The following is a 19,142-nucleotide window of genomic DNA, read 5'->3' as shown; positions in this document are numbered from 1 at the left end:
TGGCAACTGACTGAGGTGGGGGATCTGTCCTAACCACTTCCCACCCCTCACCCCCAGCTTCTTCCCAGATTGTCTTTTCCCTGTAAAAGTGAAGCCTGGTTTGGGGAGCTGGTCACCAGCATTTCTTGAGTTAAAAACTAGCATCATTTTCATTTGGCATGGGTTGGGTGCTTGAGCTGCATCTCTCACAAATGCACACTAAGGAACTCAGCCCAGCTCTTCTTTCCTCCCACAGCTGCTGCTGCTGGATGGGAGATTTCAGCAGTGCCGGCTCAGCTGCCTCGCCATCCCAGAGTCTCTCCCCTTCGTCCTTGCTGCCATCACGGCTTGCTGTTGACATACTGGTGGCCCAAGGCAGCTTAGCGCCAGCTGGCTTCTCTCTCTGTCCTGAACTGCTAAGCCAGCACCAGCTCTCTCTCTCTCTCTCTCTCTCTCTCTCTCTCTCTCTCTCTCTCTCTCTCTCCCACTGTCTCGCTCTGAGCATAATTCCAGACCGTTTCTCCAGCACTTTGAGGGAAGAGGGTAACCAGGCAGGACAAACTGAGGCTGCTGCTGGATGTCCCACTGTATTGGCAAATTGCAACCTGGCAGTCTTTCTGATTGATTGATTGATTGATTGAGTGAGTGAGTGCTGTCAAGTTGGTGTTGACTCTTAGCAACCACATAGATAGCACAATCCGTATGTTCTCTATAGGTTACAGTTCACATATGGGGTCCAAGATTCCTAAACCCACCAATCCAGAGAAATAGTCATATTTCATTTGCAAATGCTAATTTATTTAAGCACGTGTCACTTTACTCCCCGCCCCTCAATACTGAATAGCAAAAAACATGATGGGCCAGAGTTACAAACAACCACATGGTAACTCTAGGTCTGTCAATATAGCACTACATAGTGGCACATGTATGTACATGCAATCTATGCACAACAAACAAAAGCAGATTAGTGTGGAACATTTTACAGATGTGTGTGTGTGCACGCACACATACACAATCATGTTAGGCCCACAACATTTATTTGATTATTTGGTTAGATTCTCCAGGCCTTCTCTGTTGCTGCCCCGAGGCTTTGGAATGGGCTCCCTGCTTAAATAAGAGCCTCCCCATCTCTGACAACTTTTTAAAAGGCAGTTAAGACACATTTGTTCACCCTGACTTTTAATTAGGCTTACAGCTTTTAACGTTGTGTTAAGTTTTAAATTATTTTAATGTTTTAACATTTTAATTTTGTTTTAATTTCTATTGTTTTATTGTAAACTGCCTAGAGACCTAAGTTTTGGGTGGTATATAAATATGTCAAATAAATAAATAATAGATTAAAGGTAAAGGTAAAATGTGTCATCAAGTTAGCTGATCTAAAAACCTTTTGATTGATTAAAAGGCTGCCTCCAGTCAATCCAGTAGCAAGTTTAATACATTTTTTTTAACACAGGTACATGTACAAACTGCAGATGACAAGCATCATTGTGGAAGAGGAACTCTCCCTTCTCCCTCACACAGGAAGAAATGCCTCTTCTGAAATGTCTACTACATCTAAAGATAACAAAAGTATTCTTTTTTTCTTTTTGCTTCAGAGTGATTATTTATACCTATAGGCAAATTAAACTGATTATTTGACTAAAACTAATTTCTTCTAGTAGAGATCCTTAATTGGGTGACAGCCCCAGATAACATACAAACTACATACATAATGCTCAGGTTCTGTTTAACACTGAAAAAATTTACATTCGTGTGTTAATCCTTATATGCATGCACACTAGGAGAAGAGGTCTTGCTTGTGGCATACATGGAGCAGGTCAACTGCATGCAGGTAAAGAGATTCCATGCTTAAGCCAAGGGGGGTTGTTCTTCCATCAAGGTTCAAACTTGTACAGACTGTGTGAGACAGAATCATCCTTTAGGCACCAGTACTTCTAGAAACACAAGTTAATTACACCCTTCCGACGGTGTAAGTCCATTATAGCAAAAATAAGGAAGAGTCTTGGTGGAGCACACAGGGAATGTTAAACAAACTCTAGCCTGCATATACATTGATGTGCGGCAGTGATGTGCGGCAGAAAACTTTCCACTACCAAATTTTTCTGCAGAAAAATTTCCATCCCAGATCACTGGAAATAACATGCCAGATTAGATCACAAGCTACCTAGGGCGCTGGGAAATCTGCATAGTGAAATTTTCTGAGGAAAAATATCTTCTGTGGATTTTATGCAAATGAGGGCAAGTTGCATGAAAAACTATCCAATTCAAAGTTTTCCAGAAATCCCACATCACTGGGTGACGCACACCAAGATGCAATGTGCAAATGACATATGAGCCATAACTAATATAGCGCAAGCACACACATCTCTGACAAGCAGCTCTTTGCACATGTGGGAGCTTCAAAGTACGTTTGGAGTTCCTCACATGAGCAAGAACCTTCCTCATTCACTTCCGAGCTGAGGTAATCTCATACTTGCATCCATTAAAGAACTGAAGAGGGGTATAGACTAATGAGAGCTCCATGCATATATTAGCTTGAAGCTTTAGGTTGAAATCCTAGAGTCGGATAAACAGAAAGGACAGACCAACAGGTTGGTGAATCATAATGGTCAAGAGTACAGTGTTTATAACAGAACCGTTCCTTGCTGGGCCTCAGGCTTTTCCAGATGGCGATACATTCCAGCTTCAGTGCAAACCACAATGGGAAACGAAACAAGAAATCCACACACAACATTTAAAGATATCATGTAATATTCCTAGCGCCATCTGTTGGAAATCTGTGGCAATTCATTAAAAAAAGCTGGCTCCCCCCCCCTCCAAGTTTGAATAAAAAGGAATTTGAAAAGACACCGCTTAGCTCAGATTGCCAAAAGATGGCTCTAAGAATATTATGTGACACCCTTGAGCATCATGTAGATCTCTTGTTTTATCTCCCATTGAAATTTGTGTTGAAACTGGAAAACATCATCATCTGGAAGAGCCCAGTGTTGGCCTTTGTGAAATGAAAGTTCCCCAGAACACCCCCTGTTTTCCCTTGTGCATTGCAATGGAAAATCAGTAGTAGTGAGCAGACTATATTTTTGGAAGCTTACTCACCATTACTGATTTTGTCATTGAGGAAATATTGATAAGAACCCAGGATTTTCAGAGAGAGAGAGAGTTTGGAAATGGCTGGTTTATCATATTTTGCAGTATTGAGGACTGGCCTGTAATAGGATTTAATATTTGACAGAACTTTACAACTGACAGTCAGGATTCAGAAGCCCCTGGATCAAACAAGAAATTACTTTAAGCACGTGATTAGGATTAGCATGTTTGCTGCTTCTTTTCCCCAATTAATTTGTTTACATTTCAGTTTTAAACTACCTTTTACCTATAAACCACCTTTCATCCATAAGGCAGTTTACAACAGAATAAAAATAACATTAAAAGACACAATTAAAGCAAAAAACAAAACAGAGATAATAAAAAAACACAGCACAAAATAAAAATATCAGGCAGCAGTCAGAAAGAACACCATCAATATTAATCAGAGGACGACACCACTGCCCAAAGGCTTGAGCAGATCAGAGTCAGATTGACCCTCATGGATTGAGACCCACAGCTTGGAGGAAGGGTTAATCCACTACTCCCACCATGGTCCCAATCTAGACTGGATCCATTGTGGCTGGGAAGGAAGCTCCCATTGGTGTCAAGGGGAACTCCCCCCTGCCCACCTCTGGGCAAGCAACAGCAGTTGAGGGAGGGTGATCTGGATTAGGACCATAGAGTGGGCAAAAACAGAGATAATCTCCCTCCATCTTTCATGCTATGGTCCAATTCTTCAGAGGGGCCCAGCCAGCAGCTGTTAATTGAACAAGTACACTAGTCTCATTCACATGCTGAAAGGCAGATGAGAATTATTTAGGCTATAGGCGACTCCATTTTAGATCTTCTTTTGGTATAGTAGACTAGAGGGCACTCTGGGGGAAAGGAAGCAGGGAGTCCCTTAGGTGTTTGCCTGTCTGCATTTAGAGGTGGTGCATGATCAGTGAGCTGGGGTAAGAATTTATAAGAACATATGTCCTTATGTCTCCCTTTCAAATCTCAACTCTGCCATGAATTTGCTGGGTATTCTGAGAGCCCACATCTGTAGCACACACATCACCCCCAGCTACAATGTGGCTGTGAGTGGCACAGTGGGGAAATGCTTGACTAACAAGCAGAAGATTGCCGGTTCGAATCCCTGATGGTAATAGTACCAATAATATTGGGCAGCAGTGATATAGGAAGATGCTGAAAGGTATCACCTCATACTGCGCGGGAGATGGCAATGGTAAACCCCTCCTGTATTCTACCAAAAGACAACCAGGAGCCAGCGTGGTGTAGTGGTTAGAGTGCTGGACTAGGACCGGAGAGACCCGAGTTCAAATCCCCATTCAGCCATCAAACTAGCTGGGTGACTCTGGGCCAGTCACTTCTCTCTCAGCCTAACCTACTTCACAGGGTTGTTGTGAAAGAGAAACTCAAGTCTGTAGTACACCGCTCTGGGCTCCTTGGAGGAAGAGCGGGATATAAATGTAATAATAATAATAATAACCACAGGGCTCTGGGGTCGCCAGGAGTCAAAATCGACTTGACGGCACACTTTACCTTTATAGTCCAACAACACCTGGGGACCCAAGGTTGGGAATTCCTGTGCTAGAGAATGTTGAGATAATGCATATGAAAGGTTTATATACTTACTAAGAAGAAACAGTGGATATATGCTTGATTCTATTGGGCATGATCCCATGCCAGTCCATTGTCCCTCCGCCCACACAATCTGGACCAGCAAGCCAGATGCAGAGAGCAGATGTGAACAAGGAGCATCACACCAAGGTGGCTAAGAGCAACTCAAGCAAGTAAGCCAAGAAGTCGGCACTCCTATATGTACAAAACATTAGACTGAGACACGTAGACAGTGGTATTTTATACAGTGTATGGAACCGGAACCAAATGCGACTTCTGGCACACCTACAGACTCAAGATTAGAGTGTGACAAATGCATTAACAAGAGGCAAAGGTGATCCCAACCCTTATTCAGTGGGGAGGGTCTGTCAAGCTTCTTATATGTGCAGAGTCCACATCACAGAAAGATGAAATTAGGTAGTTGTAAAAACATGATTGCATGCATGTCCATACATGTGCAGGGGAAAGGGCTTGAGGAACCCAGAATTCTGCAGAGGAGCCCTCCATGTTACTAGGGAGGCAAGATCTATGGATTATCAGGACAGACATTGGCACTGCAGCCAGGGAACGGCTTCTCCAGGATGACTCACCAGGTGACTATTCTATGTAGGTTTTGCTGCCAAGTTAAGGATAACGTTATCTGATTTTTAATTGGGATTTGGGTGGAGGGCAGGTTTGGCAAGTTTAGTGGCCTTAATGCGGTTGCTTATGGCTGTTTATGTGGATTATTTCAGGGGTTCCCAACTTTGGGTTCCCAGATGTTGTTGGACTACAGCTCTCATTATCCCCAGACACCTGAGGAAGATGGGAGTTGTTGTCCAACAACATCTGGGTAGGGGTGTGAACAAAACCAGTTTCTGAACTGGACTCGAACCCAACCTGGCATGTTCAGGGTTTGGGGGGAGGTTGTGGCCCCAAACAACCCCTCTCCAGACTTGGTTCAAATTCAAGTTGGTTTAGGGGTTCTAGAGTCTTTTTTTTTTTTTTTAATTTAACTCATCAGGTCCACCAGGTTTGGCAGCAACTTCGCGTGGTGCTGCAGCAGCCACAAAGGGATCTCTGGCAATTCCCCCTCCCCCTGCCAGCCACCCCCAGTCTCCAAAGGGCCGTTATGGCCTGTTTTGGGTCCTTCAGCCCTTTCTGTGGTGGCGGCAGCCATTTTGGAGGCCACCATGCATGCACCCTGGCCATTTGCGACCCTGCACGGCGGCCTCCAAAATGGCCACCATCACCAGAGAAAGGGCCAAAACAGCCCGAAAATGGACTGTAAGGGCCCTTTGGAGACTGGGGTGAGGCCAGTGGGGGGGTGGGGGGGGGAAATCACCAGACACCCCCACTCAGCTGTGGCAGCACCCCCTGAGGATGCTGCCAAATGGTGAGTTTAAAAAAATGTTTAAGACTCTAGAACCTACAAATCAGCCCCGAGCCTGCTCAGGGGGTGAGGGTTCAGCTCGACCTCGAGCCAGACCAGTTCAATGTCAAACCAGCTCAAGGTCGAGCCAGTTCGCACATCCCTACATTTGGGGACCCAAGGTTCAAAACCTGATATTATACCACCACTTTGGTCAGTTTAGAGGGAAAGAGGTTACAAAATTGGATAAACAAATAAAATGATATAAAGTGTATGGCCCAAAGTCAGCTGGTAGCCAGGCACAATATCTGGTGGACCAGTTGGATATGCATGCAATGCCCTTTGCATTAATGCCCTTTGCATCAAAAGATGCTTCTAGCCAGTTCATGGGAGGAGAGATGGTCTTATGTTAGCAAGCATGAACTGTCCCCTTTGCTAATCAGGATTCAACCTAGTTTGCATTTGAATGGGACACTACGTGTGTGAACACTGTCAGATAGTCCCCTTAGGGGATGGGGCTGCTCTGGGAAGAGCATCTGCATGCTTGCATGTAGAAGGCCCCAAGTTCCCTCCTTATCGGATATCTCCAAGATAGGGCTGAGAGAGACTCCTGTCTGCAACCTTGGAAAAGCCTCTGCTAATCTGTGTAGTGCAGACAATACTGAGTAGTGTAGTACCTCTGTGTAGTGCACTATGTAGTGTCACTATACCTCTGTGTAATTTACTCAATACTGAGCTAGCTGGACCTATGGTCTGACTTGGTAAATAGCAGCTTTCTGTGTTCCTAATGTGGGGCATAGCAGTGTTGCTGCAGATATTAATTCAGATGTGCATTCACTTGAAAGAGGATCTCTGCAGATGGTAAAAAAAAAAGGGGGGGGGGGTTATTACCCAGTTGTTGAGGAGGGGGGATATTGATTGGAAACTAATCAACAATAAGAATCTCCAGATCTTTCCTCTTTTACACCCTTCTCATAGGATTATGGTGGGATGGCAGGTGGGTGGGGGAGCTGATCACGAGTCTTTCCTCAAAGTAGCAGAATACACAAAGAGCGTTTTCCCGTAGGAGCAAGGAGGCTTTTGTGAGTCTGAATCTTCCCCGTATTAATCCATGATATGGAGATGTGTGGAGGGTATGAAAGAGGTGGTGGGCCCCTAGGGAGGGCATTGATGTATGGTGGAGGTATCGAAGAGAGGATTGTGGATCTCCATTTCTCCACTCTGTGAAAAGAGAAGTTAATTAAGGCATTATTGGAAAGAAAGGCAAAGAACATTTATAGGAGAAGTGCATGTAGCAGGACTCCCCTGCCGCCCCACCACTGGACTATACCACATTTGAATGCATCCACATGAAAAAACTCTCTACACACAGAACATTAGCAAGCCAGGAAGAGAGGTTTTAGGCTCGCCTTCTCCCTGACCTGCTAATTTTCTATGTATGGGAACTCTCCCCGCATCCGTCCACCACAAGAGAGCATTCAGACATGTGATTCCCTCACCTGCAGTCTAAATGGTACACTCCAAAAAGATCTCACCTGGCGATTCTGCCGTGCATCTAGATTGGCTCTTACTCAACCTTCTTTCCATCCTCACTTTCTGCCATTTGGCGTTCCCAAGCAGAACATGGAGGCAGTGGCACCCAGGGTAGATTAATAAGAGGGAGTTGGAGCATGGCAGATCCAAAGCCAGAGATTCAATCGGTAGCTTTAAGAGCTCTGGGCTAAAGCAACAGATTGACAGCAATGAATCATCCCACCCCAGGGCTCTGACACTTCATTCCGTCACCTTTTTCATAGCTGAGGGTCAGAAGCTAGCAGGCTAGAGGCAGAAGCCCACGCACCCACCCAATTTATGTCTACAGCTGCCCCAAGTGGCTCTAGGCTAGAGTACTACCACCCCACAGCAGGCCTGCACAACGTAAGTTCCAGGGGCTGTAGGAATATCCTGCTACAGCAGCAGCCATGAAGAGGTCTTGACTTGCCCTGCTGACAAACATCAGTATAGGATACATATAGCAATAGCAATAGCACTTACATTTATATACCGCTTTATAGCCGGAGCTCTCTAAGCGGTTTACAATGATTTAGCATATTGCCCCCAACGTTCTGGGTACTCAGAATGTGCCTCATGGCTCAAATCTTTTTGTTTTTAGCTGAAAATTCAGGGAAAGGGCCTGCAGTATCACAGAGGGGGGCAAGGTCCTCCTCACAGCTATGGCCCTGATTGCTGAAGCCACCTTTGCCTGCCCAGCAGCACCACTGACTCCAAGGGGGTACATTGACATACCGGTGCCAGTCCAGGGCATTCATACACCGTGTAATCCCCATTTTCGGTCTCTGACTCTGTGGAGAGCTGCTCTACTGGTTTGGGAGATTCCCTACTGGAGGGAAAGACAACAGTGTGAGACAAGGGGTTGCAGGAGAAGGAACCTAACAAATTCCAGTCTTCGACCTGAAAACTCTCTCCACCAGTCACGCTAACTTGCTAGGCAAACCATCTCCATCTCCTGAAAAACATGCAGCGTCTTCTCCTTCCATATTTGACATAAAGAGTTCCCTTATAGCAGGGCTCCAAAGCTTAGCTGATTATTCAGTTAGATTAACTCATTTAATCTAATTGTTTTTTAAAAATGTAAAATCTGCTGCCTGATTAATTGATGGCACCTTTTTAGTCATTAAAAAAAAATTAATTGACTTTAAAGGTGCCAGCAATTAATTAGGCAGCAGATTTAAAAATGATTTTAATACAAGTACTTTTTTTAAAAAAGCAAATTGCAAGCAGTATGAGAGAAGGTGTAATGACGAACGTCAAAAAACAAAGAAAATAATCATAATAAAATTACAAAACATCAACTACAGAAGGCCATACTACTTGGGACAGCATGAATACTATGACAATATTTTTAATTCTTCTTTAGTTATCCAAAAGGTAAAGCGCGCCGTCAAGTCAAATTCGACTCCTGGCGCCCACAGAGCCCTGTGGTTTTATTTGGTAGAATACAGGAGGGTTTTACCATTGCCTCCTCCCACTCAGTATTAGATTATGCCTTTCAGCATCTTCCTCTATCACTGCTGTCTGGTATAGTACCAGCGGGGGATTCAAACTGGAAACCTTCTGCTCAGGGGCGTAACTACCATTAGGCAAGGGGAGGTGGCTGCCTGGGGCCTCCCACGCCTCAAGGGGGCCCCCAGAGGCAAGTCACGTGACTTGTTGTGTGTGTGTGTGTGTGTGCGCGCGCGAGGGGCCCATTTTAAAATTTTGTCTCTGGGCCCACTCCAGCCTTGTTACGCCCCTGCTTCTGCTTGTTAGTCAAGCATTTCCCCCCTGCGCAACTTAAGGTAGTGTTTAGTTATCCTAGACCAGGGTTTCTTAACCTTGGGCCCCCAGATGTTGATATACTACAACTCACATCATCCCCAGCCACAATGGACATGGCTGGGGATGATGGGATTTGTAGTCCATCAACATCTGGGGGCCCGAGGTTAAGAAACCCTGGTCTAGACCCTTAGAAAGGGCCCGATAATTAAAGTACCAAATCCAGTCAATAATATCTGGTAGACTGTGTGTAAATAGCATAATAATAATAACTAGCTGAACTGGGTGAAGAGTATCTACGCCTCTAGTTCTCTCGGTTCCCCCCCCACACACCCCACTTTCTCCCCTGCTTTTTGGCCCCCGCTTCCCCCCTCCCCGCTCACTGGTCTACCATTTGGCCGGCAGGCAGGCCTGGAGAGGGAAGCTGTGCCGCCCTCTCCACCGCCTGCTTGGCCATTCTCCAGTGTGGGCCGACCTCGTGCCAGAGAGGGAGGCTGCACTGCCCTCTCCATGCTTTACATTTCAGCCCCAGTGCCTCCCTTTGGGCTGGCAGGTAGACCTGAGAGTGAGGCTGCACCACCCTCTCTGCCGCCCACCTGCCCGCCCTTCACATTTGGCCCCAGTGCGGGTTATGTTTCCTTTGGGCCGGCAGGTGGGCCTCTTGTTCACCGCCGCTGCTTCCCTGCCACCCACCTGGCCACTTCCCCGCCGCTTCCCCACTGCCCCGCTGCCCACCTGGCAACATCCCTGCTGGCTGGCCACCTGCCGGTCAGCCACCCCAGCCACTGTTTTCTTCTTTGCCCACCCACCGCCATCTCCCCCCCCACTTGCCTGGCTGCCACCGCCATTTTCTTCCCTCCTATCTGTGCCCGTCAGCTGCTCACAAACTCTTGCGAGAGCTGCCACACATGGGATTAGCGACGGGTACGTTTCAGATAATATATATATATATATATATATATATATATATATATATATATATATGTCCATCTCCAGTTATCACCAGTTTGTTTGGTGGCGACACAGAGGCGGGCCTTCTATATATATATATGTCCATCTCCAGTTATCACCAGTTTGTTTGGTGGCGACACAGAGGCGGGCCTTCTCTGTATCTGCTCCTGGGCTGTGGGATGCACTCCTAGAAGAAATCTGCAATCTTAATTCCTTATTGACCTTCAGGAGAGCCCTAAAAATCTATCTGTTTGGCCTGGCCTTCCAGGGTTTTAATTGTTCTTATTGTTTAATTGTTTTTTAAGATGTTTTAATTGTTAATTGGTGTTTATATTTATATTTCTTTTTTAATTGTTGTTGGGTTTGATGGTTTCTGTTTTAATTGTAAACTGCCCTGAGCCTTTTCAGAAGGGCGGTATAAAAATCGAATAAATAAATAAATAATAAAAATAATAAATATTGATAATTAATAAATATAAACTTTATTTGTTAGCCGCTCCATAACAAATTGTTCTCTGGGCAGCTAACAAATGTGCTTTCTTCTCTGGAAATATTTATTTTTTCCTCCCATATGTAAATGCAAATTCATCAACTAAAATAGCAATAGCAATAGCAATAGCACTTATATTTCTATACCGCTCTATAGCCGGAGCTCTCTAAGCGGTTTACAATGATTTTTAGCATATTGCCCCCAACATTCTGGGTACTCATTTTACCGACCTCAGAAGGATGGAAGGCTGAGTCAACCTTGAGCCCCTTGTCAGGATCGAACTTGTAACCTTCTGGTTACAGGGCGGCAGTTTTACCACTGCGCCACTGCTTGAGAGTTCTTTAACTGGGTTTCACCTCAGCTGTAGATGAAAGAATGCATGGATGCAAGCAACTTGGCTCTTGCAAAAACCAAAGTCTTGTAGTGCCTCTAAAGACTTAACAGACATACAATGGGATAGAGGAAAAGATTGTAGAAAAGACTGTAAAGCAGAAATGCCATGAAGTGCAAGAGGTGCAATTTGTGACCATTCTTTGTAAAGTATAAATTTATAAGAAGTTTGTAAGATAATAAACTTATAGAATACTTATAGAGTAGCATTCACAGCAGCAGTATTCTCTGGTACTTTGCTAGGATAATTAGCAGCTATACTGGGAGAGGAAACCATTATCCCAATTCAAGCCTAGCTGGAGCAAATAAATGTGCTACAATAAATAGCAAGTCTTGGTCTAACTTAGTCTTCGAGGTGCCACTGCAACAGATGAACATAGCTATCCCTTTGAAACTCAGCTCATGTTAAAGATGTTACTGAGCTGTAAGACTTCTGATTACAGATGAAGGGCCGCAAGAAAACTAGCATGAGAGGGGGAAGTCTAGGCTAGAATTTATCTAGAATCTAGTTTGTATATATGTACAGGGTGATGATGATGACTGATGACATTACACATCAGCATTTAATTCTGAAATTCCCACCTGTGGTCTAAAGTAGAAATTCCTACAGTTTCACCGTGTTATGAATTGTTTGTGTTGGGACCTTTTCAACCACACCGATGGTCCACCTGGCCCAGTATGATCTATTCGGCTCTCCGGGGGCCCTCCCCCTCCCAGGGATTGTTACAACCCACAGCCCTCCCCCAGGAAGATCTAGAAAAGATTACTTACTCCTCACTGGTGAGAAGTTTCTTCTGATGTTGATAGTGGTGAACCTGGCAAGACTGAGCTAGTCTGGAGTCCATGTACTAAGAAAGAGGGATCAGATATAGTCAGATGTTTTCCAGCACCTCCCACACAGCTCAGTGACAACCAATGGCAAAATCACTTACTGCACTGGGTTGATGGTATCGGTACTGGTTCCCCCGAGTGGCTGTGTAGGCCATCTTCTGAGCCATGTGTACCTCTTTCTGTAGTCTGGAAATTAATCATAGGATTTTTTACAGGTAACTAAACAGCTATTTGAATTTTGGAATATGTCTGCAGCTCTTATGAACATTGAGTCTTATGAACATCGAGCCTGGACTTGGCTGCCCACGAAAAATGCTGGGATCCATGCGGCTACCGGCAGTGCCAAACCCAGCACTGAAGCTCGACTCTTGGCCGTGGTTAAGGGCTCAAATGCACCCTTAACCCGGCTGTCAGGATCATGTGTCAGCGTGAGATGCTTGCAGCTCGCATTGACATAGAGAAGTGTGTGGTGCACTGTGGGATACTCGGAGGCCAGGATAATGAGTCCCAGCCTCTGTTGCTCCATGATGCCAGGAGCAGCATGGGCTGTGTGGGTGCATGGCTTGTGTGCAGCAGGGGCTGAAAATGATCATCTGGGGGAAGGTAGGAGAGGAGAGCTGGTCTTCTGGTAGCAAGCATGACTTGTCCCCTTAGCTAAGCAGGCTATGCCCTGGTTGCATATGAATGGGAGACTTGATGTGTGAGCACTGCAAGATATTCCCTTCAGGGGATGAAGCCGCTCTGGGAAGAGCAGAAGGTTTCAAGTTCCCTCCCTGGCTTCTCCAAGATGGGGCTGAGAGAGATTCCTGCCTGCAACCTTGGAGAAGCCGCTGCCAGTCTGTGAAGACAATACTGAGCAAGATGGACCAGTGGTCTGACCCAGCTGCGTGCGTGGCTGTGCAAATAGCCCCTTAATCTCAGGATCATGGGTTCAAGTCTCATGTTGTGGAAGAATGTTTTACTACCAGTTGGTTAGCTCAGTTGGTTAGAACGTGACGCTAATAATACCAAGGTCACAGATTTGATTCCCATACAGGCCAAGTTAATGTCTGGGGATGGGGCTATACTTCAGTAGTAGAACATCTGCTCTGCATGCAGAATATCCCAGATTCGCCCCTGGCACCTCCTGCCTGAAACCTTGGAGAGCCACTGCCAGTCAGTGTAGACAAGGGCTGCACAACTTGGGTCCCCCTGCAGATGTTGGCCTACAACATTTTCTTTGTCATGAACCCTGCCGCCTAGTAAAATCATCTGGGGAGGTCTGGTTAGGGTTGCCGCTGGCTCGTCTGGTGGCAACTCAGGGCTGGGCCTTCTCTGTGGCTGTCCCAGATGTCAAAACAAGAGCCTCTCCATCTCTGATTGCTTCTTAAAAGACCATTAAGACACACCTGATTTCTCAGGCTTTTAATTAAAACTAATTTTAAACTGTTTAATTGTTTTTATCCTGTGAAATTATTTTAATGGTTTCATTCTGTGAATGGTTTTAATTTGTTTTTATTCCGTGAAAGTGTCTTGTTTTGTTTTTATATTGTAATTTGGATTCTGTACACCACCTAGAGAAGTATATATCAGACGGTATATAAATATGATAGATAGATAGATAGATAGATAGATAGATAGATAGATAGATAGATAGATAGATAGATAGATTAAACTCTATAATCCCTGACTACTGGCAACTGTGGCTGGGAATCATAGGAGTTTTAGTCCAAAAGCTGCTGAAGAATTGAAGTTAAGACAATACTGAGCTGGATGGACCAACACTCTGACTCTGTATAAGGCAACTTCCTATGTTGCTATGACACTTTTCTTTCAGTCCTTGCATCCAGTCCCATATCCTTAACCTTCAAATTAGACTTTTGTGGTTTTGCCCCCTCCCTTTATCACTCGTTCTTGAATCATGATATATAGCCCTACCTTTGACCTTAACTCCCCCCCCCACTTAGATTCCTAATTTTCCTAAGTTTCCTGCTCTCTCATCTCATTTGCTGCCTCTTAGGCTTGGAACATCTGCCCAGTACATCTATATTCTGCCACCTCTCTCTGTCCCTCCAAATGCTTCCTGAAAATCTCTCTCTTTCATGGAGTCTTGGGGTCCTTGCAGATGCTGACATATTTCAATATCAGTGCAAATTACCACAGGTAATCCACAGTAAGAAGGTTGTCATGTTATATTAGTGCCATCTGCTGGCAATCTGCAGCAACCTCTAAAGTTAGAATAAAAGGAGTATGAAAAAAAGACTGTCCTTTCACAGATTGCCAGAAGATGACACTACAAATATAATCCCCTTCCCAGTTAATTTGCACTGGTTTTGGAATATATCACCATCTGGAAGACCCTTCATCTCAAATCCATCCTTCACCCTCATCCTCTACTGAAACCAAACCTAAGCATACACAACAACATTCACACACATTCTTCCTGTCACACTTGTCTTGACATTCTTCTCTTCCCTCCCACTTTGTTGGAATTTAGACTGCAACCTCCTCTGGGGAAAGAGCCCTGTCTTTTGGCTTTTTAGCTCTGAAAAGCACCCTCTCCACAGACGGCACAATATAATTCATTACTAATAAAGTGCAGGTATAGTTCCTACCTGTACCAGCAGATGGCAGCAACCACCAGTCCAGAGACACCAGTCACTGTACACATCACCACCAGAGCTGCAAGGACCAGAATTAACCTTTTGAGTGCTACATTTGAGTAGGCATGGCTAGTCCTCATTTTTCTAGCTATGCACACACCCCATCCCTCTCTCCATCCTCCCAAGCTCTACTGTCACTCTCTCCCATCTTTTCCAGAATTATTCATACTCACTGAGGGACACAGCTTTGTTCAAATTAGGAGCAGGGGGGCGAGACCGTTGCTTGAAATCCACTTTCACTCGCCATGTGGGCATGGTGGTTGAAACTGGGGTATCTTCATAGGGCTCGGAAGAAGCTGCTTCAGGGATGCTGCTCACAGAATAGGAGGCATTCATAGGGGGAAAGGTTGAGAAAGGAGTGGGGGAGTTTGGTGGTTCAAACATCTCAGTGCTGCCTGTAAAGCAAACAGGTGGTTTGAATCAGTCCTGAATTTTCTCTATGATAGAATGCCCCCTCATGACACCAGTAACATGATAGTAGGGTCTCAGTCATACTTGGTCTATCTGAGGCTACATAGGCATGATCCTCTCCTAGGGTTTTCCAAACAAAGCTCTGTGCCAGCATGACCACTGATTCTTATGGGTGGGTTTGCAGGTGGTCCAGATGATGTTTTGATATACCATAACTTCTCTGCACAATCTACCTGCCAATCCACAAAACATCAGTGTCTTTAACTACATTGATTCAAACGATTACAGAAGGGTGAAACCCTGAGTGAAGAGGAAAAGGTACAGACAGACAGACCATAGTGCCAACTGTAAGGGGTGACTACCTGCATAGGCAATGACATATAGGAGGGTTGGGTACACCCCGGCATGCCCCCTCACTCTGCACCTGAGTGCACTTTTCTTCTGGTCCTTACCTTGGGAGGACCTTTCCCCTTTTAATTGATATTATATTTTGGCCCTCTTTTAAATATATATATTTTTAATTTTTATTGACTTTTTTGCAATTATGCTCTTCCCAGTGTGTTTGTTAAGTTTTTTGGAGCAGGAGCGTAACTAGGGGGAGAGAGGGCCCGTGTTCACCCCTCTCTCCAGCAGCCCCTTGGAGTTAGGGAGATAATGAAGAAAATAGGGAGGGGTGGAACTGGGAGGCCCTCGGGAGCTGGGGGCCCCAGGTTCTTTGAACCCATTTACTCAAATTTTTGATTAATTTTTTAAAACCCCTGTGTTGGAGGGTTTTTGGGGTTTTTTTAGGGCTTTACCCAGAATGTTGGGGGCAATATGCTAAATCATTGTAAACCGCTTAGAGAGCTCTGGCTATAGAGCGGTATATAAATGTAAGTGCTATTGCTATTGCTATTGCTATTTAGGCAAATAGGTCTTCTCCCCCTTCAGCCTTCTCTCCCTCCCTCCCTCCAAATGATTGCTGCTGCTCTTGATTCAATGATGCAACCAGGAGATAACCAGCTAAACCATATCAAAGGAGCATTTTCAATTGTTCCATTGTTCCCATCTTGCGGCAATCACATATGGATTTAAATGGCAAAATCAAGCTTCAACATTTTAATGCAGGAAAACCCCAGGATGTAGCTGCATGGAATTTGTCTGGAATAGTGGCCTCACAAGGGCCTACTGTGCATTAAATTTTCATCCAGTTCTGTCAGTAAACAAATGGTTCATAAACCTTCGATGATTTCCCATTACAGTCTGTCGCTCAAGCATCAGGGAAAGAGGCGAGGACAGCTGAACGCAGCAGCAGCAGCCTTTGTGCCTTCCTACTCAGGCTGAGCACCCAAGTGATCCCACTCCTTCTCCTCTGCTCCCCTATTGTGTTCCGCCCATTATATAAAGAGCAGTAAGGTTTAAACTCTAGGTTTTAGAGTTTTTAATCTGCATTTTAAACTGTTTTAATTGTGTTAATGTTTTTAATTGCTGTGTTTTTAGATTTTAGGAAGCCCAGGGACTTCCATATGGGGCATGTGTTAAATAAAATAAAATAATAAAATAAAATAAAATATCTGTACTATATCCATCTCCTCCCCACCCCCAGTAAAAATAAGAGTGCAAGAGCAGCAATTTAACATTAAGAAATCAAACATTAAGAAATAAAAGAGAAGGAAATTGTAGCCTCAATAGCAGAATAGATGCATGTTTACTCGGAACTACTTTCAGTGGGAGTTACTCCCAGAAAAGTGTGCCTAGGACTGGAGCCAAGTCATTTCAGACAGTCAGGCAGGAAGAGAGGGGAACAATTCAATGTGATAGCAGGAAGTGATTAATTAAGCGGGATCTTCAGAAAGCAATTTATTAGGACAGCAAAGAGACACTGAAAACCACAAGGATTCCATTCCAACTTCCATGAGAGTCTTGGCATAAGTGTGGGGAGGAATGCTGCAAATATTTGGTATGCTGGAAGTGCAATAAGCTGGAAGCATGCAAGACCACAATTCAGACTTTTAAAAACTTCAGTGGGAGGGACCCCTACGGTGTTCCTTGTACCAGGGATTCCCAGCTGTTGTCAATACAACTCCCATATTTCCCAGTTGCTGTGGGCTTTGGCTGGAGATTATGGGAGTTGTAGTCAACAATATCTGGTAATTCCGGTTACAGGGAACACTGGATCCCAACCCACACTGTTCCCCAATACTCTAGCTCTGATGTGGACAAAAAATAGTGAGATAAGCTATCACAAGAACTGTTAGGTGTAGACACCTGGCTATGATTCTCCATTGCGCAAAAAGCCCTCAGCCTGGAAATGCTCTTATTCAATGTTTCTGTATAACAACTAGCAACCTGCTAATCCATTTAACATGCTGCATCAATATAACAAGTTTTAGAGGTTGGAGAGAGAAAGACAGGAGGCCTCTGCAGCTTAGCCTGTCCTCAAAAGATGTATCACCACCAGTACAAGTAAAAGGGAGCCTGATGGGAATTAAAGCAATTATTCTCCTCCCACTCCAGGGTCCTTGTAAGCAGAACATTGCTTCCACTAAACCTTAGTCACTTCTTTGTGTATGGCTTGCCTAACTTGCTTGAGTAGTCTGGAGCTATCATCACTCCCTCAAATATTCAACTCAGGATCGGGTGGGGTCAGTGTTCGGGTTCCATCAGTTTGGAAATGAAACAGCATCACGCCAAAATAAGATAGTGGTTTCTACATACTGGGAGACACCCTAAGGCTAGTGACAGGCTTTCAGTACAGCCATCCGCCTTCTGCTGCCAAAGGAGGTTGAGGTGGCCTCAGAGTTTTCAGCTGGGGGAACTTTAAGGCACAGGCAGGGCCAGTTGTGGAGAGAGGCCAGTGGCGGCCCGGGTGCTGATTCCACCGCGGCCCCCCCAGCCCCCCCATCTGACATCAGATGCAGGGATTGGCTAGCCACGCCCCCCCATGTCTGACGTCAGACATGGGGGCATGGTTTCGCTCTCAAACGGGGCCACAAAGCCCCGTTTAGGAGCTCAGTTGGCCAGCACTGCATTCACAGCATAGACAGAGTGATTCTCCCTGCCTTTTAAAGGCAGGGAGAGTAACTCTGGCCATGCTATGAATGCAGAGCTGGCTGATCTAACTCCCAAACGGGGCCACACTTGTCAGATTATCTAGACCCATTTCAAACTGGCTTTCAGATGGGCTATGGCAGGGATGTCAAACTGTGGCCCTCCAGCTGTTTTTGGACTACAACTCCCATAATCCCCAGCCACAGTGGCCAATAGCCAGGGATGATGGGAGTTGTAGGCCAACATCTGCAGAAGGGCCACAGTTTGACATCCCTGGGCTATGGGGTAGAGACTGCCTTGGTTGGCCTGATGGATCATCTCCAATTAGGAATTGACAGAGGGAGTGTGACTCTGTGGGTCCTTTTGGATCTCTCGGCAGCCTTCGATACTATTAACCATAGTATCCTTCTGGAACATCTGAGAGGATTGGAGGTGGGAGGCACTGCTCTGCAGTGGTTCCACTCCTACCTCATGGACATATTCCAGATAGTGTCTCTTGGAGACTGTTGTTCTTCAAAATCTGAACTTTTGTATGGTGTCCCGCAGGGCTCCCAGCGGCGTAACTATAATAGGGCAAGGGGAGACAATTGCCTGGGGGCCCACTACCTTGGGGGGCCCCACAGAGGCAAGTCATATGACTGACTACCCCAGCCGTGCACCCACCCGGGTATCCTTCAGTTGTATTCATCCTCCGAAACTGATGTGAGTGTTAAGACCTGGAGCTACCAGAACAGCATGTCCTTCTCTAGTACCATTAAATGACTTGCATCATCCACAATTTACAAAACCTTAAAAAAAAAAATTAGTATGATATTCTGTTGTGGCACATAGTGTGTATATATATTTATAAATTTTACTATGCTTTTTGTTACCATTATTCAGCCTCATTTAAGATTTCTTTACTTCATGAGCTGAGCTTCAGTGAGGAGAGGGGGCATTTTAAAATCTTGTCTCTGGGCCCACTCCAGCCTTGCTATGCCCCTAAGGGCTCCATATTGTCTCTGATGTTGTTTAACATCTACATGAAACCACTGGGAGAGAT

At 45.1% G+C, this 19,142-nt stretch overlaps 1 protein-coding gene across 3 annotated transcripts in view; it reads right to left on the bottom strand.

Annotated features, from left to right (window-relative positions):
• Positions 1-755: 755 nt before the first annotated feature.
• LOC128347058 (neural proliferation differentiation and control protein 1-like) overlaps positions 756-19,142 on the bottom strand; it is a 30,081-nt gene continuing 11,694 nt past the window's right edge. The window contains exons 4-9 of one of the 3 annotated variants that reach the window (XM_053301106.1): positions 14,833-15,054; positions 14,612-14,678; positions 12,119-12,203; positions 11,958-12,034; positions 8,327-8,417; positions 7,063-7,261 (exon numbers count right to left, since the gene is read on the bottom strand). In XM_053301106.1, coding sequence (XP_053157081.1) covers positions 7,196-7,261; positions 8,327-8,417; positions 11,958-12,034; positions 12,119-12,203; positions 14,612-14,678; positions 14,833-15,054 — 608 coding nt within the window. In that variant the 3' untranslated portion in view covers positions 7,063-7,195. Of the gene's footprint in view, positions 7,262-8,326; positions 8,421-11,957; positions 12,035-12,118; positions 12,204-14,611; positions 14,679-14,832; positions 15,055-19,142 lie in introns of all 3 variants that reach the window. The other 2 variants (XM_053301105.1, XM_053301104.1) reach the window with 2 other exon arrangements.

Source organism: Hemicordylus capensis, chromosome 2 (assembly GCF_027244095.1).
Source record: "Hemicordylus capensis ecotype Gifberg chromosome 2, rHemCap1.1.pri, whole genome shotgun sequence".
Classification (NCBI taxonomy): Eukaryota; Metazoa; Chordata; class Lepidosauria; order Squamata; family Cordylidae; genus Hemicordylus; species Hemicordylus capensis.
Note: the sequence above shows the minus strand (reverse complement) of the source record. Positions and strands in the feature narration are given on the sequence as shown.